This window comes from Cornus florida, unplaced genomic scaffold (genome assembly GCF_030987335.1).
Source record: "Cornus florida cultivar Cherokee Brave unplaced genomic scaffold, ASM3098733v1 CherokeeBrave_3.0.0_Hap2_Chr02, whole genome shotgun sequence".
NCBI lineage: Eukaryota > Viridiplantae > Streptophyta > Magnoliopsida > Cornales > Cornaceae > Cornus > Cornus florida.
In genome coordinates, this window is record NW_026775572.1 from 26,636,019 (window position 1) to 26,661,978 (window position 25,960).

General features: G+C 39.3%; 3 protein-coding genes across 3 annotated transcripts; all 3 read left to right on the forward strand.

Annotated features, from left to right (window-relative positions):
- The first annotated feature begins 8,897 nt into the window (after positions 1 to 8,897).
- Positions 8,898 to 14,778, forward strand: LOC132295901 (uncharacterized). The gene is made up of 2 exons (XM_059794164.1): positions 8,898 to 9,593; positions 14,674 to 14,778. Exons 1-2 carry the CDS (start codon positions 8,898 to 8,900, stop codon positions 14,776 to 14,778), a joined length of 801 nt encoding a protein of 266 aa, XP_059650147.1.
- Positions 14,779 to 16,052: 1,274 nt separating this feature from the next.
- On the forward strand, positions 16,053 to 17,719 carry LOC132295902 (uncharacterized). The gene is made up of 4 exons (XM_059794165.1): positions 16,053 to 16,652; positions 16,735 to 16,843; positions 16,956 to 17,419; positions 17,627 to 17,719. The coding sequence occupies exons 1-4, from the start codon at positions 16,053 to 16,055 to the stop codon at positions 17,717 to 17,719; spliced, it is 1,266 nt and encodes a 421-aa protein (XP_059650148.1).
- Positions 17,720 to 22,679: 4,960 nt separating this feature from the next.
- On the forward strand, positions 22,680 to 24,924 carry LOC132294401 (uncharacterized). Its single transcript, XM_059792247.1, has 2 exons — positions 22,680 to 23,742; positions 23,845 to 24,924. Exons 1-2 carry the CDS (start codon positions 22,774 to 22,776, stop codon positions 24,658 to 24,660), a joined length of 1,785 nt encoding a protein of 594 aa, XP_059648230.1. The 5' UTR covers positions 22,680 to 22,773; the 3' UTR covers positions 24,661 to 24,924.
- The last annotated feature ends 1,036 nt before the right edge of the window (positions 24,925 to 25,960 follow it).

A 25,960-nucleotide genomic window follows, 5' to 3' on the forward strand; every position in this document is an offset into this window, starting at 1 on the left:
TTCTTTGTACTTTCAATGCCATTGTGGAGAGTACATGTGTGCCTCTCGGAAGCTGAAATTCTTTTTACATCAAGATGAAGGGGTGTTCATGAAACCCACCGCAAGGTTCATGATAACTGATGACTTTATAAATTTTTTTTTTTTTTGCTGACAGCCAGAGATAATTTCTGTATAATACTATATATATATATATATAGAAACACACACACTACATAATGCATGTCAGAGATAAGGGAAATGATCCTACAATAACTTGTTCAAATAAAAAAAAAACAACGGCCTTTCAAGATCTATCCAACCTGCCCCAACACACAATACAAAAAGGAATATAATGCATTCCCCAATACCACAACATTAACAACCTTCCCAAATTAGCCCATCATCGTCACCCCCTTCAACTTAAGCATTTACATGGTCTCAGTTTACAACAAAAATAATCAAGTATCTTAGTTATGTTATAGGGCCATGATTTGCAAAAATAAATATTCTTTTACATAATTTGAGATAATACAAAAAAAAAAATGGGCTAAGATACAAAAGATAACAAAATACAACTCCTAATCTTCTTCAAACTTGCGGGGGATTGTCATCCGCCATTTCTTTTCCGAGTCCTGAAAAATGTTAAATAATATGGGTGAGCAAAATTACTTAGTAAGTAGTGCCTAAGGCACACCTCTTGAGACCCCGTGAATCCACACAATGAATAGGAATAAGGAAATTAGGATCATACAATACTGGAAGTAAAAATATAAATACAATACCACATCATTAATCAAATACCACAAATGAATATGACATGCAATGATATGCCATGCCATGCAATGTCACTCCCCATTTTCCAAAACCATTTCCATCATCATTTTCAAACCGTTAATGAACCCGTCCCATGGCAACTCCATGGCGGCACGAGAGGAGGATTGGCCACTGTCCCTGACCCATGGCAACTCCATGGCGTCATATGGGGCCCAGGTAACTCAACCACACTAGGGCGGTCTCCCTAATCCCCTCTAGGCCTCACTAACGCCGCGGTCCCTAGGCAACTCCTAGGCAGTCGAGTTTTTCACAAAAACCCTTTTCAAAATTCTTTCCCAAAATCCATTTTCAAAATTCTTTCCCAAAATCCATTTCCTTTCTTTCAAATCAATTTTTTTCCATTCTATCCCAATGAATGCATATATGTCTTATGCATTTCAGTGACGTACCAATAAAAAAAAATTTTATTTCTTACAAATCAAATATTTACAATATACATGCCTCATAGGAATATTATAGGAATTTACATCATGCTTCAAAATCATAAACTTCAACATTTTAAAGCACAATAGGCATAAAATTTAACATCAATTTTACATGGTTCTTTATCACATAACAACTAACATGTATATATACACATCTCATATACAACACATAACCAATATGAAAAATAACACAAATTAGAACACAAATTAAAGACAAATTATGAAAAATAATTCACCAAAATCTAAGAGATTGTGGATTAAACACTCCTACCTCAATTTAAGCCAAAAACCCCAATTTTCACCTCAAACCCTCAAAATGGGTCAAGATTTTAGGACTCCTTAGGTTGCTCAAATCTAAAATTGCTGGTACACACGTGTAGAGCTCGCCGTGCTCTCCGTTTTACAGCAAACGACACTTAAAAACACTAAGAAATGAGGGAGAAATCAACAATGGAAGCTTGAAGTGAAAAAAAGAAAAAAGAAAAAGGAAACCCGAGAGGAAGACACAGGACAGAGACGGGAGAGAGGGAATGAGATTACAGAGCCAAAAAGAAAAACGTGGTCTTATAACCACTTAAAACTTTTGTGGGTCATACCCAATTGTTTTTTTTTTTTTTTTGAATTTTCTTTTCTCTTTTTTTTTTTTTTTTAAACTTACACCACACACACACACACACACACACACACATATATAATTAAATTATACCATTACAATCTCCTCAACTTAAAAAGATTTCGTTCCCGAAATCAAGACATACCTGAGGAAGAAAACAACGCTGGGTACTTAGAGCGAACCTCCTGTTCAAGCTCCCAAGTAGCCTCTTCGACTCCATGGTATCTCCAAAGAACTTTCACCATTGGTATCGTCTTGTTCCTTAACACCTTCTGTTGTGTGTCAATGATCTGAACTGGTCCCTCCTCGTAGGAAACATCCTTATCAATGTCCACATCAACCCAACTTAAAATGTGAGATGGATCCGACTCGTACTTCCGTAGCATCAATACATGAAAGACATTGTGAACTCTGTTCATCTGTGGTGGCAAAGAAAGTCTGTAGGCAACCTCACCTACACGGTCCAAAATCTTAAAAGGTCCTATGAATCGTGGCGACAACTTGCCACTTTTCCCAAATCTCATCAATCTTTTCCGTGGAGAAACTCGTAGAAAAACATGGTCTCCCACCTCAAAAGATAACGGTTGTCTCCGCTTATCTGCATAGCTCTTCTGTCGGCTCTGAGCTGTAACTAACCTCTGTCTAATCTGCTTAATTTTCTCAGTAGTCTCGAGTACTATGTTGGGTCCTAAGGTGGCGATTTGACCCACCTCAGTCCAACAAACAGGAGACCTACAAGGTCTACCATACAACGCCTCAAATGGAGCCATCTGGATACTCGTCTGATAACTGTTGTTATAAGTAAACTCAATAAGCGGTAGATGATCTTCCCAACTACCAGCAAAGTCAAGCACATATGCCCAAAGCATATCCTCCAAGATCTGGATAGTACGCTCCAACTGGCTGTCCGTCTGTGGATGAAATGTCGTACTAAGATGCAACGCTGAACCAAACGCTGCTTGAAGTCCTTCCCAGAACTTCGAAGTGAACTTGGCATTCCTATCTGAGACAATGGTTACAGGAACTCCATGTAACCTTACAATCTCCTTAACATAAAGTACATCAAGCTTCTTTGCATCGTCTGTTGCCTTAATAGGCAAAAAGTGAGCCGTCTTAGTTAATCTGTCAACGATGACCCATACGGCTTCATTGCCCCTTCGTGACCTTGGAAGACCTGTCATAAAATCCATAGCAATATGTTCCCATTTCCACTGCCCTACAGGTAATGGTTATAACAAACCAGCTGGTCTCTGATGCTCGGCCTTCACCTGCTGACAGGTAAGGCCCTTAGTCACAAACTGAGCAACATCTTTCTTCATACCGTTCCACCAATACTGATGTCTCAAATTATGATACATTTTGGTACCACTTGGATGAACTGCAAAGCGGGAAGTGTGAAACTCCCGTAAGACATCCTCACGACAACCTGTGGGAACCACCAACAAACCCCTGAACCGTAGACCCCCATCTATATGCAAGGCCCAATCTTTCACTGTCTCACCACTGAAGATCAAAGCGTGAATGGCATCTAAATTCGGGTCCTGTCTCTTTGACTCAATCACTCATACAACAAGAGTAGGCTGTGCCACAAGACTAAACAAGAATGCTGGCTCATTGTCAACGTCATCATCAAAACAATACAATCCCATTTCTGCCAAATCCTTAAGCATCTTCCATTTTCAGATGACCAAACTAGCCAAAGTTCTACGAGATTTCCGATTTAAGGCATCTGCTACCACATTTGCTTTGCCCGGATGATACTGTAGGTCAAAATTGTAATTTTCCAAGAACTCAACCCATCTTTTCTGTCTGTTGTTCAAGTCCTTTTGGGAGAAAAAGTACTTGAGACTTTTATGATCTGAGTACACCTCGAATCTCTCACCATACAAGTAATGTCTCCTACACTTCAAGGCAAATACAACTGCCGCTTACTCCAAATCATGAGTAGGGTAGTTAAGCTTGTGAGTCTTCAACTGTTGAGACCCATAAGCCACTACAATACTATCCTGCATCAACACACATCCCAAACTATCACGTGAAGCGTCACAATAAATCACATAACCCACGCCACGCTCAGATATCACCAACACTGGAGCTGTAGTCAATCTTGTCTTCAACTCCTGAAAAGATGACTCATAGGCTTCAGTCCAGACAAACTTGATCCCTTTCCAAGTCAAACGGGTCATAGGCGTTGCCAAACGGGAGAAATCCTTTACAAATCTCCGATAGTAACCCGTTAGGCCAAGGAAACTCCGAATCTCAAAAACATTCTTGGGTTGCTCCCAATTCAAAACTGCTTCAACCTTTGATGAATCTACTGGCACTCCACCTTCTGAAACAACATGCCCCAAAAATTTCACCTCCTGTAGCCAAAACTCACATTTCTCATATTTGGCATACAATCGATGCTCCTACAAAATCTGTAAAACAATACTCAAATGGACCTCGTGCTCCTCCCGAGATCATGAATACACGAGAATGTCATTCATGAAAACTACCATAAACTGGTCCAAGTAATCGTGAAAGACACGGTTCATTAAGTCCATGAATGCCGCTGGCGCATTAGTCAAGCCAAAAGGTATAATAAGGAACTCATAGTGCCCATACCGTGTACGGAACGGTGTCTTTGGAATATCCTCATCCCTAACCCGTAACTAATAGTAGCCTGACCTCAAGTCAATCTTCGAAAAACAACTATCTCCTCTCAACTGATCAAACAAATCATCTATCATTGGCAAATGATACTTATTTTTGATGGTAGCACGATTCAACTTTTGGTAATCAATGCACAACCTCAATAACCATCTTTCTTCTTAACAAATAAGACCGGTGCGCCCCACGGTGACACACTCGGTCGGATGAAACCTTTCATCCTCAAATCATCAAGTTGCCTCTTTAATTATTCCAATTCAACTGGTGCCATACGATACGGTACCATAGAAATCGGCGCGGTACCTGGCATCAAATCAATAGTAAACTCCATTTCTCGGTGTGGAGGCAACTCTGTCAAATCCTCCGGAAACACATCCAGAAAATCACGAACAACTGCAAGATAATCTTCTTCCACAATATCATCTTCTTCGGCTAAAAGACTAGCTAAGAAGTAATCACCATGACTCCGTTTGCAAACTCCATAAAACAATGAAATGTGGGAATTACTCCGATCTCCCACGAAAAAGAAATAGTCTCCCTCGGGAGTGCAAACTATGACTTTACCTCTAAAACAGTCGATCGTGGCACAAAAGAAAGCTAACCAGTCCATCCCGAGAATGACATCAAAGCTAGTCATCTCCAGGAGGATAAGGTCAAACACAAAGTTCCGCCCAGCTATCACAATGGAACAATCTCGCACAACTTGACTCAAAGACACTGAAACCCCAACTGGCGTTTCAACACACAACGCCCGATCCATAAAACTGACCTCTAACCCTGATGCAAGTACAAATGATGATGAAATGAAAGAATGAGATGCACCAGAGTCAAACAAAACACGGGCCCAAGAACCAAATACTGGAAATATACCTCGGAGAACTGACGATCTAGGAGATGCATCAGTCGGTGCAAGTGCAAAGACACGTCCCTATGGTGCCTGTGCCTGAGAACTGCCAACCTGAACACCTGACTGCTGAACTGACATAGTAGGAGTATCCCTCTTATCTGGCCGTGAACCCTGAGAGGACATGGCAGGCTGTGATGGTGGTGGTCTGAAACATGATTGAACCATAGCCGACTGTGACGGCCTCTGCTGTGACCCTCTGCCACTACCTATGCTTGCTCCCTGATTAGGACAATTCTTAACCTTATGGCCTTGTTGGCCACAACCAAAACGAGCCCCAGAATTAACCAATGTCTGTGGACACTCTAATTTGTAGTGACCCGGCTGATTACAACGATAACAAATGACACCACTCTTGGCAGACCCTACTGGCATAGGAGTGGTAGGAGCGGATCGTGCTGACTGCTGACCCTGAAACTGAGATGAACCACCCCTATTCCTCTTTCCTGAAGGTCCTTCTGAAAATGACCCTGCATTCCTCTTTTGCTTCCACTTTCCCTTCTTGCATCTTTATCTTTGGCGTCCGCCTCTAACATTAATGCCATTTCCACTGCCTCAGAATAAACCTTGATGCCCTGTGCTATTAACAATGGCCTCATCTTATAGTCAAGTCCGGAGATAAACTTCTGAACCTTATCAACTTCATTACTCACCATCTCTGGAGCAGAGCGGGAAAGAGAAGTGAACTTGTTCTCGTACTCTGTCACTGACATATTGCCTTGGATAAGGTCAATAAACTGATCATTTAACTCCCACCTCTTGGAAGCAAGAAAATACTTCTCATAGAACAGCTCCTTGAATCTATCCCAACTCATCTCTTCAATCTTATATTGATTTGTGATCGATTTCCACCAAAACTTGGCATTCTTTGTGAACTTGTAAGTGGCTAGGATGATTTTCAAGTGATCCTCCGTCATATCCATAGAAGTCAATTGAGTTTCAACTTACTACATGTAGTCATCCGCTACCATAGGATCTACACCACCTTCAAACATTACCAGCATCAACTGAGAAAACCCTTTAATAATCTTGAGACGCTTCTGTGCTGGCGTCTCCTCCATTTGCACTACCTGTTGTGGTATCGGCTGCGGTATCGGCTGCGGCTGTGTAGCAATGGTGGCCCTGAAGGCCCTCTGCAACAAGCGATTCAATACTAGTTCTGTCGGACTTTCACCCTCTTCAACGGGTGCTTCCACATTATCCCTCCTTGTAGGAACAACCCTTGGGGCAATTAAATCCCGAAGAAGTGTGTCCTCATCAACTAGCTCCGTCAGATTGGAGCTTGAGCTCTTACCAACATCACCCCTTGCTGGCCTAGGGCCAACGTCCCTGGGTTCCTCACGCCGTGACATCGTTCTATAAAACAAATAAAATGATTCAATAACGATAACACTAAGGTCCAACCGTATACAACTCAACATAAAAGGATGTTACACTAATACTTAGGATGTAATATTGTGCAATGAACACACTAATATAAGCATATAAACACATAACACGTAAACAAGTAAACAGTTAAGCATGTTTTTTTTTTTATTTTCCTTTTTTTTTTTCACATAGCAAAACACTTTAACAATTAATCACATAAACTATGCAAATGACTTCCCAGATAACCCTAGGTAGGCCTCTACCCGTCGTCCTAACGGTTTTCGAACCAAGGCTTTGATACCAATTTTGTAACGACCTTAAACTGAATACCGAAAATAATAAAAATTTAAAAAAAAAAAAAATTCGGCATGACCTCCACTAAAAATGGTCCTACAACAACCTGTTCAAATAATAAAAAAAAACAACGGCTTTTTAAGACTTATCTAACCTACTCCAACACACAATACAAAAGGAATATAATGCATTCCCCAATACCACAACATCAATAACCTTCCCAAATTAGCCCATCACCGTCATCCCCTTCAACTTAAGCATTTACATGGTCTCAGTTTACAACAAAAATAATCAAGTATCTTAGTTATGTTATAGGGCCATGATTTGCAAAAATAAATATTCTTTTACATAATTTGAGACAATAAAAAAAAAAAATGGGCTAAAATACAAAAGATAACAAAATACAACTCCTAATCTTCTTCAAACTTACGGGGGATTGTCATCCGCCATTTCTTTTCCGAGCCCTGAAAAATGTTAAATAATAGGGGTGAGCAAAATTGCTCAGTAGGTAGTGCCTAAGGCACACCTCTTGAGACCTCGTGAATCCACACAATGAATAGGAATAAGGAAATTAGGATCATACAATGCCGGGAGTAAAAATATAACTACAATACCACATCATTAATCCGATACCACAAATGAATATGACATGCAATGATATGCCATGCTATGCAATGTCACTCCCCATTTTTCAAAACCATTTCCATCATCATTTTCAAACCGTTAATGAACCCGTCCCATGGCAACTCCATGGCGGCACCAGAGGAGGATTGGCCACTGTCCCTGACCCATGGCAACTCCATGGCGTCATTTGGGGCCTAGGTAACTCAACCACACTAGGGCAGTCTCCCTAGTCCCCTCTAAGCCTCACTAATGCCGCGGTCCCTAGGCAACTCCTAGGCGGCTGGGTTTTTCACAAAAACCCCTTTTCAAAATTCTTTCCCAAAATCCATTTCCTTTCTTTCAAATCAATTTTTCCCATTCTATCCCAATGAATGCATATATGTCTTATGCATTTTAATGATGTACTAATAAAGAAATTTTTTATTTCTTACAAGTCAAATATTTACAATATACATGCCTCATAGGAATATTATAGGAATTTACATCATGCTTCAAAATCATAAAATTCAGCATTTTAAAGCGCAATAAGTATTAAATTTAGCATCAATTTTACATGGTTCTTTATCACATAACAACTAACATGTATATATACACATCTCATATACAACACATAACCAATATGAAAAATAACACAAATTAGAACACAAATTAAAGACAAATTATGAAAAATAATTCACCAAAATCTAAGAGATTGTGGATTAAACACCCCTACCTCAATTTAAGCGAAAAGCCCCAATTTTCACCTCAAACCCTCAAAATGGGTCAAGATTTTCGACCTCCCTAGGTTGCTCAAATCTGAAATTGCTGGTACACACGTGTAGAGCTCGGCGTGCTCTCCGTTTTGCCGTAAACGACACTTAAAAATACTAAGAAATGAGGGAGAAATCAACAATGGAAGCTTGAAGTGAAAAAAGAAAAGAAAAAGAGAGAGGAAGACACAGGACAGAAACGGGAGAGAGGGAATGAGATTATAGAGCCAAAAAGAAAAACGTGGTCTTATGACCACTTAAAACTTTTGTGGGTCCCACCCAATTGTTTTTTTTTTTTTTTTGAATTTTCTTTTCTCTTTTTCTTTTGTTTTAAACTTACACCACACACACACACATATATATATATTATTAAACTTACATAGGAAGGGGTTAGGTAATCAACTAGTTTTACTTTCTAAGCATTTCGATGTACTAAATGAATACTCTCTCAGGTTATGAAATTGCTCTTGTGTTCAGTAACATCAAGGGCACCGTTCTCGGAGACCATTTTGGAACCAGCTATTGATAAAACCAGTTTCGACATTTGCCACGAAAAGTATGGTCCAAGAAGCATGGATCAATCTTACAGGGCTATGAGCACAACAAAAAATGACACAAAGATAAATTTGAAGATTATCATCGACAAATCTAATAGTAGGGCATTGTACATAGAAGCAAAAGAGGATTTTGTTGATCTTATTGGTAGTTTCCTAACATTTCCACTTGGTTATGTCTTTGAAAAATTTTCATGTTTGTCCTTGAGGGGATGCTTGGGTAATCTGTACAAGAACATCCAAGATTTTGACATTGAGGTATTCTTTAAATCTGAGGAGATGAAGTCGATTTTGGTCAATCCAAAGCTGGCCCATGGTCTTGCTTTGGATAAGCAGCTCATTCCCAATGAGGAAGCTGCATATCCATCTTACTCTACTATTTCTTCCCTTTGTAATGTCTCTTGCGTGCTACCGAAGTCCAATCCAGAGGAAACAATAATTGGCAACGGATTCATTACGAGACATTCCATGTTCTTGGTGACAGATGATTTCACCATTATGCCTTTATCATCATTCTCAGGCATATCTTTTATTGACAGATTGAATATTCCTCTTAGTGACATCATAGAGAAAGAAGTGACCATGGGTGAGGAGGAGGTAAATTGTAATACCCCTAATTTTTAAAAGGATAGTCTCAGTAGTTTTGTTTATTATTTTATTGGATTTTTATTTGTTTAATTATTAATTATTTGTTTAATTGGTTATTCTGGTTATTTAATTGATTTCTTACCTTTGTTTATTTATTTGGTGTGTTTAAATTGATTAATTGATTGGTTGGGTTTATTAAATGGTATTTGAGTTGAATTGTTAATGATATTATGTTTTTGTGCATTCACTATTTTATTTATTTTTTGTAATGATAGTTTTAGGTTATTAACTTAAGTACGTTTATAATGCCGACACTTTAGACGTAGGTTTTGTATATGGGCCGACTAAGGTTTATGTTAGGGATTTGACTCTAATTAAACAAAGATTAGGGTTTAGGGTTGTACGTCTATAAATATAGTGATTTCGTTGGTTAAGGGTTTGGAGAAAAACAAGTCTTGGTTCTGTAAAGAGAGAAGTTGAGAAAACAGAGCATCGTAACGGTCTGTCAAGGAGAAGAACAAAGAGGACCAATGGAGGATTTTGGTGGATTAGATCAGAACCAGAGGAGGCTAGAAGGTAGTCAGTGGTTACCGGAAAGCTTAGAACAACGGCGACAAGGTTTTGTTTATAAAACTGTACAGGCAAGTTCTTATCTTCCTCCTTCCTTCTAGCTTGTGTTATGTGCACCTAGATAACCTCTAGGGGATTAATTGGCCATTAACTGAACCATGCATGATTTGTATATGTTTACTTGAGGATCTTTTAACCGTGAAAATTTATCTGTAAAACCATTCTGTCAGGTATGTGTTCTATTCTTTGTTTTGGCATAACGTCCCACTGTTCTAATTTTTATTTTGAATCTTACTGAAATCAACCAAGGTCTGAATGGATACTAGATGTAATTTAAGACCTTCAAATTTGAATTAGAGGAAGAACAGAGGGGTTGGGATAGAACTGATGTTGCAAATTAGTTTCACTGTTGTTCTTCAACAATGCTAGTTTAAATGGCTTGATTAAACTCTGTAATTGTTTTCAAAATTATTGTAAACAACCTTGGGGATGCTTCTTGATCGGTTGGTCAATTAAACATCAACCTTCGCAATAGCACGAATCATTGTAAAATAGGGCTATTGGTCGGGTAAGTCGAACCACTGGGACTGCGCTAGTTTAAGGCAACCTAAGAGTCTAGAATCGTTTTAGAATGATAAGGGGGAATAGGGTTTTTACTTGGTTTGTCACTAAAGCTATGAAATTAAGATGCATAAAATAGTAGATTGCAAGGAATATAAAGAGGTGAAATGCAAGTAGAGAAGACTAGGGAGATGAATCCGTCTCCATCCCTATACACATGCTAGATTAGAACTAATTAAGGGGAAAAATAACATATAATGGTCAAGAATTACATAACAACACATGGTTGCCATGTAATTGATCAAGAAGTACATTAAGTCTCAAACAAGTATAATCTATCAAAAGGGTAAACATGCTTAGACTACTTAACTAAAGTGTAGCTTATATACATTTACTTAAATGAAAGACTATCAAGTTCTTGACAAAATGATGAAGCACATGGAGCTAGAGATTAAGCATACACCATCAAAGGATTTCCTAAGCAATGGTCTATCAAAGTCACCTATCAACATGCCATGAAACCATTTCATAACCTTGTTCCCATTCTCACCATGAAAACTCAAGCAATAAGATTCATACAAGACATCACCTAACAATCAAGATAATGAACTTGAAGAAATCAACCATACATATATAAACATTCATTACAACAAATGAAAGGCTCTTAGTTATGAAAAAGACCATAGAAATATACATTGCAATCCCCCAAAATAGACTACCCTAGGACATGCTTACAAGGGAGGGACTTCATCACCTCCCTAGAAGAAGAGTTAGTTACCCATTGGAGCCTTAGAATGAAGAAGAAGCTTGAACTCCATCTCCAATTTTCGAGCTCCCTCCTTTAAGCTTCAAGAACACCTTCTTTTCTTGCTCTCTTCTCTCCCTCTATGTTGCAAAAATTCAAGGATAGGATGCATGTGGCCCTTAGTTGCCTTATATCTATCAACTAAGCTCTCTCTCTCCTCCAAAGACATTCCCAACCACTCCATAAAGAAGGAGGGTGGAAATGTGGAAACCAATGCACAAGTGGGCTGAAGAGGGGTGCATTTCCGAGCTGCAATCTGGCTGATTTTCGAGCACTCGAAGAGTGGTCTCGAGCACTCTAAATTAGTGTAATGTGCAACATGCTCTTCTTGCTCAGCACTGACCTACTTTGGTAAAACTGCTATAACTTTGTGCTCCGAACTCCAAATGATGATCTGTTTGAAGATTTGGAGAGCTGATTCAGTGCTTCAAAAACTTCATGTTTTGATGAAGACCCAATTCTCAAGTCTGGTTGGTCGAAAATGGGGAGAAAGGCAGTACTTCAGTGCTGCCAGGCAGTTCTGCGCACCTCTGTTAAGAAGATCATAACTCTCTGTGCCGAACTCCGAATGATGAACCGCTTGAAGATTTGGAAAGCTGATTCAGAGCTCTAAATCTTTCATGTTATGATGGAAGTCCAGTTCTTGAGTTTGCTAGGTCGAAAATGGTGATAAAAGTCAGGTTCTACCGATGCCAGAAATTTAGAATTGGCACCCTTTTTGTTCATAATTCCACAAGGCATCATTTTTGCTTCCTTTTTGCACTTTAACCTGAAAGTGCACAAAAACATGCAAATGGAGTTAATCTACATAAAATGATCAATTAATGGACTTTGTTAATGTAATTTAGGGCGCCTGAATATACAGTATTCAGCACTTATCACTTCTAGACTAAATTAAGACTCCTAAGATTAGTTTTAGAAACCAATAGAGTGGTAGGAATTGATCAGAGAGGGAGCAGATGGACTGAAACGAAGCAAAACGGGGACAGAGGCTCTCAATGAGGTGAGAGCCGGCTCCCACAACAAGTAGAGCCAGCTCTAAGGACTCCTAGAGCCGGCTCTAGGCTGAAAGAGCCTGCTCCCAAAATTTGGAGCAGGCTCCATCTTCAATTTTTATTTTCTGTTTGTTTTTTTTTTTTTTAGTTTTCTATTTACTGTTTAATACTGTTAGAGCATGGATTTAATCTGTTGGTTCTGGGGTTCCACAGAGAGATTAGAAGGCTGAATTTGGGTGTTAATAAGACCTTAAATTGATTAAGGTTTAATTCTAAATTGTTGGGACAAACAGTGTAAAAATTAAGGCACTTCCTATGTTGTTAACAAATGGAAGATAAATTAATTGTTGAATTAAAATTCAGCAATTTGATGGAATGTAATGTGTTTATAAAACTTATTTTTAAATGCATTCAAATGCATGACAAGGTCATTTAATTATTAATTTTGATCTATGCATGCTTAGGAGGCTAGTTGCTGAATTATTAAATCGTTTCCTGCAACTATATGGTTAATGTTTGGGTTTAAATTAATGAAGCATTAAACAATCTTCTGAAATTGTTTTAACAAATTATTGGATAATAATAGGATTATTTAACCTATCCACATGCATGATGGAGTCCTTGACATATTAAATTTGGTCTATGCATGCTCTGGATGTTAGTTGTTGATTTATTAAATCGTCTCCTGCAACTATATAGTTAAATGCTTGGATTTAAATTGCTGAAACTTTAAATATTTTTCTGCAATTATTTGGATGATGGTTTTGGTTTGCAAATTATTGAACTGTTATATATGTTGTAATTTACATGGATATGGAGGATTGTATATACCGGTATGGGACGGTGACATACTAGGGACGGTTTAGCTCAAAACGCATAAACCTAACCTAATGGATTAATGGAATGGATTGAAAGATATCGAATCCTAATTGTGACTAAGTCAGATCAGCTGTAACCAAGTTGGATGACTTCCTAGATTAACGGATGGTAGTTAAGTCAGATCAACTGAATAAGTTAAGTGACTAACTAGTTGGTTTATTGTATGTCAGTTTAATAAATAGTTGAACTACATACCCTGGTTTTGGACGAACTTTATATATATGGTTATGGTACCACGAGTTGAGCTTGAGTCTCAGACTCGTTGGTTAGGGTGCGTATATGCGGAGGATGCGTAGTTGGTTATAATAGGTTGAGGTGTACCCTATTAGGTCTAGGTACTCATGCCCACCTTTGGGTGCGTATTCGCATGTTGCCTTCTATTCAGGTTGAGATCCCTATTATAGACTAGTGAATGTCCCTTAGTATGGATATATTTATATGTATGGACTAGATAGATATTGTGAAGTGTCTACGGTGTATCTGCGTATCGGGTCATTGTATGGATTGCAGTTAGATTAGAACTTGTTCGTGAGTCTGACCCACTCCTTTATTATTCTTTTCAGGTACAGGACGGTTCCAACCTTAGAGCTTGATCATGCTTGTTGAGGATAGTCTCACATTCATCTGATTACGTAGGACTTCTCTCGATGTTTCTAGCATTATCTATTTTCAGTTTTCAGTTTCAGTTGAACTTTTGGTTAGGGGTCCACCAGTGGATTCTCAAGTTGCAACCTTGAAGTTTTGGAGGATTGGAGTTTCATTTTTCAGTTATACATGGAGGGTTTTATTATTATTTTCTTTCTTTCAGCTTTATTCTATCTTTATTGTTTCTTTTTGTCATCTGTGTTCGTTTTAAAATACTTTAATTGTTTGATATTTCCTCGGGTTTGGGTCTGGGCCTGATGAACCCGTGTCTCGGATCCGAGGGATATCACATAAATTAACACCAGACTTGGTATAATTATTGCTTACATTCTATTGACTCACACCGCTATTTCATCATGTGGCCTTAATCTGACAATTCATTATATTTCTGAAGGTATGTGGAGAACTTTTATTACATAGTTGTTCCTAAGAGCTTAAATTTTTTGGAACAAATGATTGTCTAATATGGACTATAATGTTGATTTTGAGAGGTCTTGGTTCATCACTTTATTAATTAAATGGGGATCCTATGTTAGGATGGGTGAGTATGCTATGATTATCTGTTTTTCTTTACAGTAGTTGTTACATTTTCTAGTTTCTAATGATCCATTGATATGTGAATTTTTTGTTGCAGGCTTTGCGTTTATTGGAAGCTGCTTTGGTGTCAAAAACTACTCTGACTGATGTTTTTATACTTAACGAATCAAAGCTAAAGCTCCATGAAAATTCAGACGGTTGATGCATGGATTGGAAAGAAATTCTATTATAATTCAGAATTGAACTACCCTGGTGTCAAACTTTTTCTTCCATGTCAGTTGCTTTCTTTATATTTTTCAGTGTCGCGACTATAGACTCAAATATAAGTTGTAGTCAAGGTTTTTTTTTTTTTTTTTTTTTTTTTTGTCGTGGTAGTCATGGGGTTGTGTTATTTAGAAAAACGTTGGTTCTATATGATTCCTAATATTGTTGCCTTAAATGTTTATTTTTTGCTGTTTTAAAGTTTTTACCTTCTTTTTCTCCTTTTTGGCAAGACTCTACTTCATCTTGAATTTTAATTTGACTGAGGACCTTGCTGTCTCATTTTAATTCAGAGGGAGAGCTTGTCCCTTGGTGATTTTGTTACGCTGAATTATTTTTCACACTTTATACGAGGCTCTCTGTTTGGTTCTCAATAACAGTAAAGGGAAGGAAAAGAGAAAATTTTGGTGGTAGCAATAAAAGTCAGATGTTATTAAATAAAAGGGAATTTGAATCATTTCCGTTGTCAGAACCTAGAGAAAGCAAAACACAGCACAGGAAATGGACGGGAATTTGAATCACTTCCATTGGAAATAGAGATTCCAACCTAGAAAAATAAGAAAGAAATGGAAAGTCACTGACTTTATACATATAAATATACTTTCCTTTTTCATTTTTTTATATCTTGCCTTGTCCCATTGATCTCTAGTCATCTAAAATCCAAACATTTCCTGGTTGTGTTTCTTTTGTGGGGTCTGATCAGGTACAATTACTTCAGTTCACAAGTGTTTACTCTTTTTACATGATTATGTAATTGGCACTATTAATTCCTGTAACTTGAAATTTGATTACTTGAAATCAGTCCAGGTAAATTATGTTTTTGATTTTCAACATGACTGTAGAGAAGAGACAGTTAAGCGAAGCCATTGATTGCTATTGGAGTTTTTTTTTTTTTTTTAGTAGCATTGGCAAGGGATTTAATTGATAATTGTTTCTCCTTCTAGTATATATTTCCTTTATTTTGCATCTAACTTTTGCATTTGAGAAACTAGCATATATAATTTCTTGTACTGAACACAAATCTATCGGTTTCAACATACAGTTTATTCATCATAGAAATTCAATTTTTACAGTTTATTATAGTTTGGTCATCTTATTATAAACAATATCTTTCACTTTTGTGAAACTTCTAACATTCGATGTGATGATTGATGCAGGTTACATTAATTAAAATATATAAATTGAATTTTGCTAATATACTATCCACTTCAAATGATGGCGAATGAAGCTTCACAAAGTATAAGCCTAAAGGTGCTGGTGGAGAAAAAGAGAAATCTTTTTGTTTTTGCAGAGTCAAGTAATGATTTTGTTGATGTTCTCTTTAGCTTCATGACTATGCCTATTGGATCCATTATTACACTTGCTCACGAACACTCAATAGAAGTGGACCTTGGTTGTTTGAACGACTTGTATGAAAGTGTTGAGGATCTTGATGAGGCACGTCATGTGTGGTGCAAGGACTTGCTGCTTCGTCCTCGAAATGCAGCTAAATTGTACTGCAGGTATTTAAAACTGAATTTTGTTGATGGTGATATTGAGTACCATACTTGCAGTGACCGTCATCATTTCAGTCCTTACTCTGACGCTCTCTACCATTGTGGAGGGTTCATGTCTCGTTCGTGGATTATGAATAAAAGTATGTCTGCACAACAAGATGGGGGAGTGTTTGTGAAACCTGCCGCAAGGTTTCTTATAACTGATGACTTTCATGTAAAGCCAATATCCACTGTGACTGGCTTATCCCTGCTTAGTAAGTTTGGAGCTATGGATAAAAGCATAAGAGAAGAAAGTAGTATAAGCATGGGAAGGGACAAGGTAAATTATGTTGTTAAGTAGTTCTACTTTTATAAGTGTTTTCATGAGAAAAATGAATGTTTGTTTTTTCTCTTTCACGCAGATTTTGAAATTGCTTATTTGTTCATTAACATCAAGGACGCCTTTCTCGAAGACCATTTTGGAACTAGCCATTGACAAAAGCAATGTTGACATTTGCCCCGAAAACTATGGTCCAGGAAGCACCGATCAATCTCAAAGGGCTATGAACACAAGAAAAGTGGAAAGAAAGATAATTTTTAAAGCTTTTCATCAACAAATCTAATAACAGGGCGTTGTATGTAGAAGCAAAAGAAGATTTTGTTGATCTTATTGGCAGTTTCCTCACATTTCCACTTGGTTGTGTTTTCAAGGAATTTCCATGTTTGTCCTTAAGGGGATGCTTAGGTAATCTATACAAGAGCATCCAAGATTCTGATGTTGGGGAATTCTTGGAATCTGAGGAGATGAAGGCAATTTTGGTCAATCCAAAGCTTGCGCGAGGTTTTGCTTTGAATAAGCAGCTCATTCCTATCGAGCAAGTTCCATGGTCATCTTACTCTTTTATTAATTCCTTACCGGGTTTCGTTCCCAAGGTGAATGAAAGAATAATTGGCAAGGGATTCTTTAGGGGGCCTTCCATGTTCTTGGTGACAGATGATTTGAGAATAACACTTTTATCTCTATTCTCAGACATGTCTCTTCTCGACAGATTGAATATTCCTCACAGTGACATGTTAGAGCAAGAAGTGACCATGGGTGAGGAAGAGGTAAATTGACTAAAGGCTGGGTTTTTAAGTACTGCTTACATTCTATTGACTCACCATTTGTTCATCATGGACTATAATTTTGATTGTTGGGAGGTTTTGGTTCTTGCCATGGGGAATCATATGTGTTCATCAGCATTCTATGGTTATCAGCTTTGCTTTACAGTAGTTGTTACATTTATTAGTTACTAATGTGGATTTCTTTTGCAGGCTTTGCGTATGTTGGAGGCTGCTTTGGTGTCGAAAACTGCTTTGACTGATGCTTTCATACTTAAAAAAAGAATCAAAGCTGAAACTCAATGAGGATTCAAACAATCGATGAATGAATGAAAAAGAAACAGATTATGTGGCATTTATGCCAATTGTTTTCTTTCTGTTTTAGTGTTGGTCTATGTTATCAACTATAGATTATGTTCTCAACTATAGACTCAAATATCAGGTGTGCAGCTTTGTTTTGGTCACATTTGTGGTTGTTATAGGTGGTGTAAGCATGACATTATTGTAAAAGAAAGTTCGTTCTATATGATGCCTTAATTCCCGTACTCCTTTTCTCACCCTTAAAAACTTCATATTTAATAGTATTAATTGTTTTCAAGTATCTAAATAAAACCATAATTACACTTACCTCCCTTATAGATTGTCTAAAATATAAAAGTACTAAAGGGGCGGAGCCAATTAATGTCCAGAGGGGCGCGTGCCCCCCTCACTTTGCTCCAACCTACTGTACATAGGTATATATTTTTGTTATATACATATACTTATATGGTAATTTTAAATAGTGCCCCCCTAAAATTTTTAAATTCTTCTAATTTCCTTTTTCAAGTATACCATATATTTTTCCTTTTCTAATTTTTGTTTCCTTTTTCATTTTTTTTTTTTTTTTCACTTATGTATAATTATGTATTTTTCTATTCTTTCCACTTATTTCTTTTTATTGATTGTGACGTTTCCGATTTTTGGCACTTTCCATTTTTTAGGAATTTTGTCAAAGTAAGGGTATTTCTGTCTTTTCACGTTTTACGTGTGGGATTGTGGTTGGGTCCAATTGCATTTGGTGCATTTTAATTTATATGATGGTGTGACATTTAAATGGTGATGCATTTTATATGGTGTAAAATTTCAAGTAAAAGACAAAGAGAAAAGAAATAAAATTTGTGGGGCCTACCACTGTATCAAAAGTGGTCTAGAGACCACATTTCCAACCTTCTCTCTCTCCCCGCTGGTTTTCTCTCACACTCTCTTGTTTTGCTTTTTCTTTTTCTTTTCTCATTCAATCTTTGAAGCAAGATTACTTCTTGATTATTTGCTAGATTTAGGTGCCGTTTGAGGCAAAACGAAGAGTACAACGAGCTCTACGCGTGTGTACCAAAAATTCCAGATTTGGTGCTCCCTTTGGCCTTCGAAAATTGTGACCCATTTAGGGTTTTGCATCACATTTAAGGTATTGGTTCTTAATCCACGAAGTTCTTGCGCTTTAGTGAATTAATCAACCTGAATTGTGCCTTAACATGCTTAATTGCTTTGATTTTAGTTTAAAATGACTTAAGTAAGAATATGTGAATTTATGTGAATGTGTGTGTTAACTTGATTGTGTAAAAAGCATGATGTATGTTGAGTTTTGTGTTCATTGTTTTGTTAATATACTATAAATGATGTATGAAGGACATGCCTAAGTGTTGAATTTATAATTCCATCATGCTAGATTTCTATCGTGTAAAAGCATGTTGTATTCTCTTTGGAGAATTCTTGTGAATGTATGCCTTGATGACTAAATTTGAACTAATTGTGAGATAATGATTATGTACGCGGCATTAATGCATCTATGCATCTACATTGGGCAAGAAATGGGAAGAATTGATTTTTTAAATGAAAATAGGGAATTTTTGGAAAGTGTTTTGTTGAATCAGTTTTGTAAAAACCCGGTCGCCACGGAGTCTCTAAAGGGCCGGTAGGTTAATGTAACCTAGATGGAACTAGGGAGATTACCCTAGCGTGGTTGAGCTATCTGAGCCCCACGATGACGCTGCGGAGTCACTAACGGTTTAGGGACAGTAGCCAATCCTTCTCTCGACGCTGAGGAGGTATCAAAGGGGGTTACATTAACAGTTTGAAAAGTGACAGATGGATGGTTTTGAAAATGGGGAACGACATTGGCATGCACTGCATTTACATTGCATCGTATTGTTTACGTTGAGATTGGATATGATGTTTTATTCCCCGACATGCTATGATCCATATTCCTATCATTCCTTTCTTTGTATGGATTCACGGAGACACAAGATGCATGTCTTAAGTGTTGCCTGCTCAGCAAATTGCCCACCCCAATATATCTAACATTTTTCAGGTCATGGCAAGGAATTGGCGAATGATAATCCACCACAGAGCTAAGGGAACTTAAAGGCATTTTTTAATGTATTTTGTGGGACTTGAACTTACCTTGTAAAGTGCATGACACAAAATGCATTATTTTTGGCAACATGTAAAATACGTGGAAGTATCATGTGCATGGTCATTGGGTAATGTAATTAAGCCTTATTCACTCAAAATCAGTTTGTGTATTTTAAGTAACGTGTGGCAAATTACGTTAACAACGTGGTTGTTATTATTGTATTAGATGTTGTAATGTGTTTAATTTCGTACGTGAGTGCAGTGGCGTGGGTGGTTAATTATCAAATGTTGGTGTATATGGGTGCATACTGGACAGGGAAGTGGAAGTGAGAATTACTCAGAACCGGTCGATGTATAGCTTCCCATACGTCGACCGGTATCTTGACAGTGTGGGTCATTGTTGCACACGATGTAAACCAGTCGACGTATGGCTTCCCATACGTCGACCGGTATCCTGACCCCATCGACGTAAAAATTCGACCGGTATCTCGACAGTGGGTTTTGCATTGTTCATAACCCAAACCAGTCGACGTATAATGTGCATACGTCGACCGGTTCACGTTCCACATATGAGTTCTATTAGTTTCCCAAATTACATTTTGGCACCCAATTTATGTTACAAGTATTTATTTTATGACCCAATAAAATGCAATAATTATATTTTAACCACCAAAAAGACCACGTTGCCCGGGACTTTATTTTATTTATTATGTGATACAAGTAAAAGACATTTATGTCCTTTGGGTCTCAAACCATGTGAATTGTAGCAAATTACCATCTTACCATTTTTAGACGTTAAGGTTTAAATTTAACGTGAAAAGACCGTATTACCCTCGGATAGTTTTGGGTCGGGTAATGATCCGTTTAATGATCTGGATCCATGAGGATCAGGGTTGTTAGATTGATGACATTTGTAATTGTATTTAATTAAAATATTATTAATCAATATTTTGATTCTTATATTTGTAACTATATTTTTTTTTACGGTATTTATTTAGCATATTATTTTACAAATTTTTTTTTATTGTTTGCCTTTTGATTTAAAAAAATTGTTCTTCGTATTTGTCATATTTATTGATTTTTTTTTTCAACAAGTGCACTTTGTCCCCTTTGAAATAAAATCCTCGTTTCGCCCCATGTACCATGAAATTGCAAAAAGTTATGCAATCCAAGGTGGATAAAAAGAAAAAGAAAATATTAATGCCTTTTTTTTTTTTTTTTGAGAATCATTTTCTAATAAATATTCCATCATTCCTTTGCACTTCTAATTTTTTTAGTCGGTATGGATCATTAGGGTAACGTATTAATTTTTCAATACCGAAAGCCTGATTAATTTTTTTTTTTTATTTTATTTTATGTTAGTTTTATTGAATCTCTTGAATAGACCTGAACACATTTTACAATTGCAATTATGTTCATCTTTTGTTGGCAGGAAAGATAAAGCATCCACTTGGAAAAAGGTTGTCAAAAAATCAGAATTTAGGGAAAAATCAAAACTTGCCAAAATTGTTAGTATAATTTAAAGATTGAGGATAAAGCAACTTGAGTTCACATGTTAGTCAATGGGATACTAGGAGTTTTTTATTTTTATTTTTGTTGGTAGCATTAAAGTCAGATGTTATTAAAAGAGAATATAAAGTGTCACGAAACTAGAAAAAGCAAATCAGAGTACAGAAAATGGAGGGTAATTTGAAATACTTGTATTGGAAATAGAGATTCCAATGTAAGGAAATTACAAGTTTCTGACTCTCTAATTTATAATATTTTTTTTATTGGGAGAAATTATTATATGGTTTTGGTTTATTTGACACTTGGTGTCAAAAACTGCATCAGCATTTTCATAAAAAGAGCAGCTAAGAATTTAGACGGTTGATGTGAGGGAGTGTTACTAATGGAACATGTTGGAATCATGGTGAAGATGCAAGAAACTCCTTCTATTCTTTCTCTCTCTAGAATTCTTACACCTCAACCCGAATCAAGATCCCCCTCCTCTTCATTCCAACTCCTATTTATAGATATTTACAAGATATTTACAAGATAGTTACTAATTGCTGGACCTGGGCCTATTCCTCAGTAAGCCCTGGTCACTCTTGATGGGCTTACTCCCGCTCGGCCCATATGGCAGTGTCTTTTTATGGGCTGACCCAGCTGTTCGGACTGAAGGTTGTGTTTTGCGAGTCGGACCTGGCCCATGTCATCCAGGGCCTCCTCAACTGCCCCCATAATTGCCCCTTATTTAATAAGGGGTAATTATTGATGGCGTCTCATCATGACGCTGACGGCTCGAGATAACCACGTGGGGGAGCGAACGGTCAGATCCAGAATCAATGTTCCGGGGTTCGAGGGATTTCTTGCCTTCCCGACGCTTCGGCCCTCGGGCCCCCTTGCCTATATAATGCTCTCGAATTCCACTTCACTTCCCTTTACCGTCTCCATCATCAGCCAAATCTCCCTCTTTCTAGAACTGTGCTAAGCCTTTTCCGGTGAAATCCTTCGAGAGTCATTCTCCCAGCGATCTTGCAGTCCTCCGAGGTTAGTTTCGTTCTTTTTACTTTCGGCAGGCTTCCATTTTCCCTCTTTTAGATTCTTCTTGCACTTCCACCATGGTTGTAGATCTGGGTGTCCTTCGTATGAGACTTAGGCTTCCTGACAACATCGTAGTTAGGGTTTGCCCCCAAGACGTTAATATTACGACCGGCGCCGGCCTCCTGCCCGGCGAAGTCTTATTCACAAACCTTCAACTGAATGTTGTTAGGTTCCCTCTGCACCCTTTCTTTAGTTACGTCTTCAACAGATTGGGGATATCCCCTCTGCAGGTCAACCCCAACTTCTTTAGGATCATATCTGTTATGCTCTTATTGACGCGTGACAGAAATCTGGACCTTGACCTCATAGACCTCCTTCTGTGCTATAAGGTCAGTAAGATCCGTACTAACGAGCCCTTCTACCACCTCTACCCGTTCGAGAAGATGTCCATATGCACTGACACAATAAAATCTGAAAAGGGTTGGAGGGATAGCATAGTGGGTATTAGTGGGGCTTGGTCTTCGCCGGCTGCAGAGGATTACCCTATCCCGAGCGCCTTTGGTGTCTGCTCTGTCTCCTCCTATAAAAAATTCAAATCCCATAAACACGACTGCCCCTGTGAAACATGCGTTCCTCGTTTTTGCACTTACTTATGCCGCTCCTTGGGAATACCTTGTGATGACTTGAGCTACAGTGTTTGCAGGGATAGGATTAACTACTTGAAGAGATACGTTCTGAACGATATTCCTTCCTGCTCAGATCTCCTCACTTCAGACAACCTCTTTGCGCTCTCATCACTCGGCTACAATATGAGCAGACTGCAGATTCCCTCTTTTGGCAGGAGGAAAAATACTCCCCCAGTCATTCCTGCTGCTGGGGCGACCTCCTCTCCAGCGTCGGCTTCTTCTTCAGCCACCATATCTGACACTGTCCCGAGCGCAGTGGCTACTAACCCTGCTGCCAGCGCCCCTGCGGCCAACCAGAACGCGCCCTCCCCAGCTACCATAGCTCCTGCTGCTGCGGGGGGCGGTCGGGACAAAGAGCGAGGCAAAAGGCCTCATCCTGACAGTGAAATCGACCCTGAGGAGGAGCCTCTTATTAGAAGGACCCGAGTCTCTGGGCCGGGTACTCTCTTGCACCGAGCGATCAGAGCTCCTTCTCACTCTGGGCCTCCTGCAGCTGGTGGCTCTGCTTCTGCTTCAGGCCCCCCTTCTATCCCCAGCTTGCCGCCATGGGCCCCTCGGTACACTCGAACGGATGGGACGTTCGTGAAACCGAACGAGACCATGCTGAAGGATGGCCAGACCGCTATGGCCTACTACAGGAGCATGTGGACTCCGAAGGACATTGAGGCGGCAAAGGGCCTTTCCCAGAAGGACGTGTTCAGTCGCTTTCCCCAATCTGCTATGGAGGTGACTTTTATTTTCTAACTCATGAATTCTCTTATATTACTTGGTCTTGCCTTCTCCCGTTCTGACTATTGGTTTAACCGTTCTTATTGTGCACCTATGCAGACATTGTTTGGGATGATGGCCATGCAGAAGCAGGTGGAAATGGGGAACGCCAGGGCCCGAAAGTATTCTGACAGCCTGGAGGTGGCTAATAAAGAGAACGACCTCCTTGCCATGAAAAATACCGAGGTGCTGGTTCGGCTTGACAAAGCCGAGCAAGAGAGAGATGTCCTGAAAAAGGAGAATGATTCCCTTCAGGATGAGAAGGACGCCCTCCAGCTCGAGAAGAGCGTCTGGCAGACTGAGCAGGAATCACTCAGAGAAGAGAAGGCAGAACTCCAACGTCTTCTAGCTGATGAACAGTCTGCTCGGATGGCTTTTGAAAAAAGAGCTCTGGACGAGCGTACCGCTCTGATCGACGTTATCAGCAGAGTGGGTGGTGGGATGCTGGCCCTTCATGCTCGGTTCTCCAGGGTCGGTGCTCTTCGGTATGCTCAAGGATTCCGGGAAGGCTTCGCCGACCGGGTTCCGGATGAGGGACAGACCAGCTCCACTCCGGATGAGGTAGACAAGGATCTGGGGATCGAGCCTCTGGGGGTCTATGTCGACCCAGAACCCACCGAAGCGGAGCGTATATTTGATGAGTGCCAGGACATCGCATCCTCAAGGATCATCACAGCTCCTCCTACCGCTCTGCCACTGACCGCTCCCCAATCGTCAACCGTGGCTCCCTCTGTAGCCACTGCTGACGCTGAACCCCAGCCGAACGACTCAGTTATTCACCTGGATTCCCCACCTCATGAAGGTGAGGCGGCTGATGGGGCCGAGGAGGCGAGTCGGCAGGACCAGGATGCTGTTGGTACTGAGGCGTCTAGCTAGGGCTCCTTCGAATTCTTCCAGTTCATATCTTCTTGTAATGATGGACACCTCTCTTTTGTAAACTAAATGTTCAATATTAATGAAATGGCCGAACTCTTTTTCTCTATGTGTTGTGCTCTGTTCAACTTATCTTCAGTACATATATATCTTTTCTCTCTTTTTCTTTTTATATTAGTTTTGCTGTGTGTTTGTACGGCAAGTGCCTGGCGCTCGGCTAGAATGCCACTTGCCACTTGGCTTTAAATTTTTAGCAAGTGTCTGGCGTTCGGCTTATAGTGCTAGCTGCCACTTATCTTGCTTAAGTGCCTGGCGCTCGGCTAGAATGCCACTTGCCACTTGGCTTTCAATTTTTAGCAAGTGTCTGGCGTTCGGCTTATAGTGCCAGCTGCCACTTATCTTGCTTAAGTGCCTGGCGCTCGGCTAGAATGCCACTTGCCACTTGGCTTTCAATTTTTAGCAAGTGTCTGGCGTTCGGCTTATAGTGCCAGCTGCCACTTATCTTGCTTAAGTGCCTGGCGCTCGGCTAGAATGCCACTTGCCACTTGGCTTTCAATTTTTAGCAAGTGTCTGGCGTTCGGCTTATAGTGCCAGCTGCCACTTATCTTGCTTAAGTGCCTGGCGCTCGGCTAGAATGCCACTTGCCACTTGGCTTTCAATTTTTATAGTAGACCATTGGAAAAGAAAATTCTTCTCTTCTTTTTTTGTAAATTCCGGTAACTTGCTCATTCATATGTATTTGATTAACAACAAATAACATCCAATTAAAACCAGAACTTAGCTTCTATTGATAGTACCTCTTCAGAGACGTGGCGTTCCAGGGCTTGTTGACCAACTTTCCCGCCATGGTTTCCAACGTATATGCCCCTTTGCCAATGACTTCTGCAATTCTGTATGGGCCTTCCCAGGGTGGCATCATTTTTTTGACCATCCCCACCTTTCTTTTCAGAACCAGATCGCCCGGGGCAAAATCCCTGTGTTTTACTCTCTTATTGTGACTATTCGCCAGCACTTGCTGATACGATGCTAGCCTTATAGCCGCTGCGTCCCTCCTTTCGTCTATCATGTCGAGGTTCAATCTTAACATCTTGTCGTTCTGATCTCGACTCCATGCTAAGCTTCTGATAGTGGGGACTAAATGCTCAACCGGTATAACTGCTTCGGTACCATACGCCATCGCGAACGGGCTCTCCCCAGTCGGCCGCCTTGGGGTGGTTCTGTAAGCCCATAGAACGTTCGGGAGTTCATCCAACCACTTCCCCTTATGATCTTCCAGCTTCTTCTTAATGCAGGCGAAAATGGT

Excerpts from the sequence above, each read along its gene's own strand:
- LOC132295901 (XM_059794164.1), top strand. The coding sequence starts at position 8,898 with ATGAAATTGCTCTTGTGTTCAGTAACATCAAGGGCACCGTTCTCGGAG. Across the intron at positions 9,594-14,673 it reads TGACCATGGGTGAGGAGGAG|GCTTTGCGTTTATTGGAAGC; the intron begins GTAAATTGTAAT and ends TTTTTGTTGCAG.
- LOC132295902 (XM_059794165.1), top strand. The coding sequence starts at position 16,053 with ATGGCGAATGAAGCTTCACAAAGTATAAGCCTAAAGGTGCTGGTGGAG. Across the intron at positions 16,653-16,734 it reads TAAGCATGGGAAGGGACAAG|ATTTTGAAATTGCTTATTTG; the intron begins GTAAATTATGTT and ends TCTTTCACGCAG. Across the intron at positions 16,844-16,955 it reads CATTTGCCCCGAAAACTATG|AAGCAAAAGAAGATTTTGTT; the intron begins GTCCAGGAAGCA and ends CGTTGTATGTAG.
- LOC132294401 (XM_059792247.1), top strand. The coding sequence starts at position 22,774 with ATGTCCATATGCACTGACACAATAAAATCTGAAAAGGGTTGGAGGGAT. Across the intron at positions 23,743-23,844 it reads TTCCCCAATCTGCTATGGAG|ACATTGTTTGGGATGATGGC; the intron begins GTGACTTTTATT and ends GCACCTATGCAG.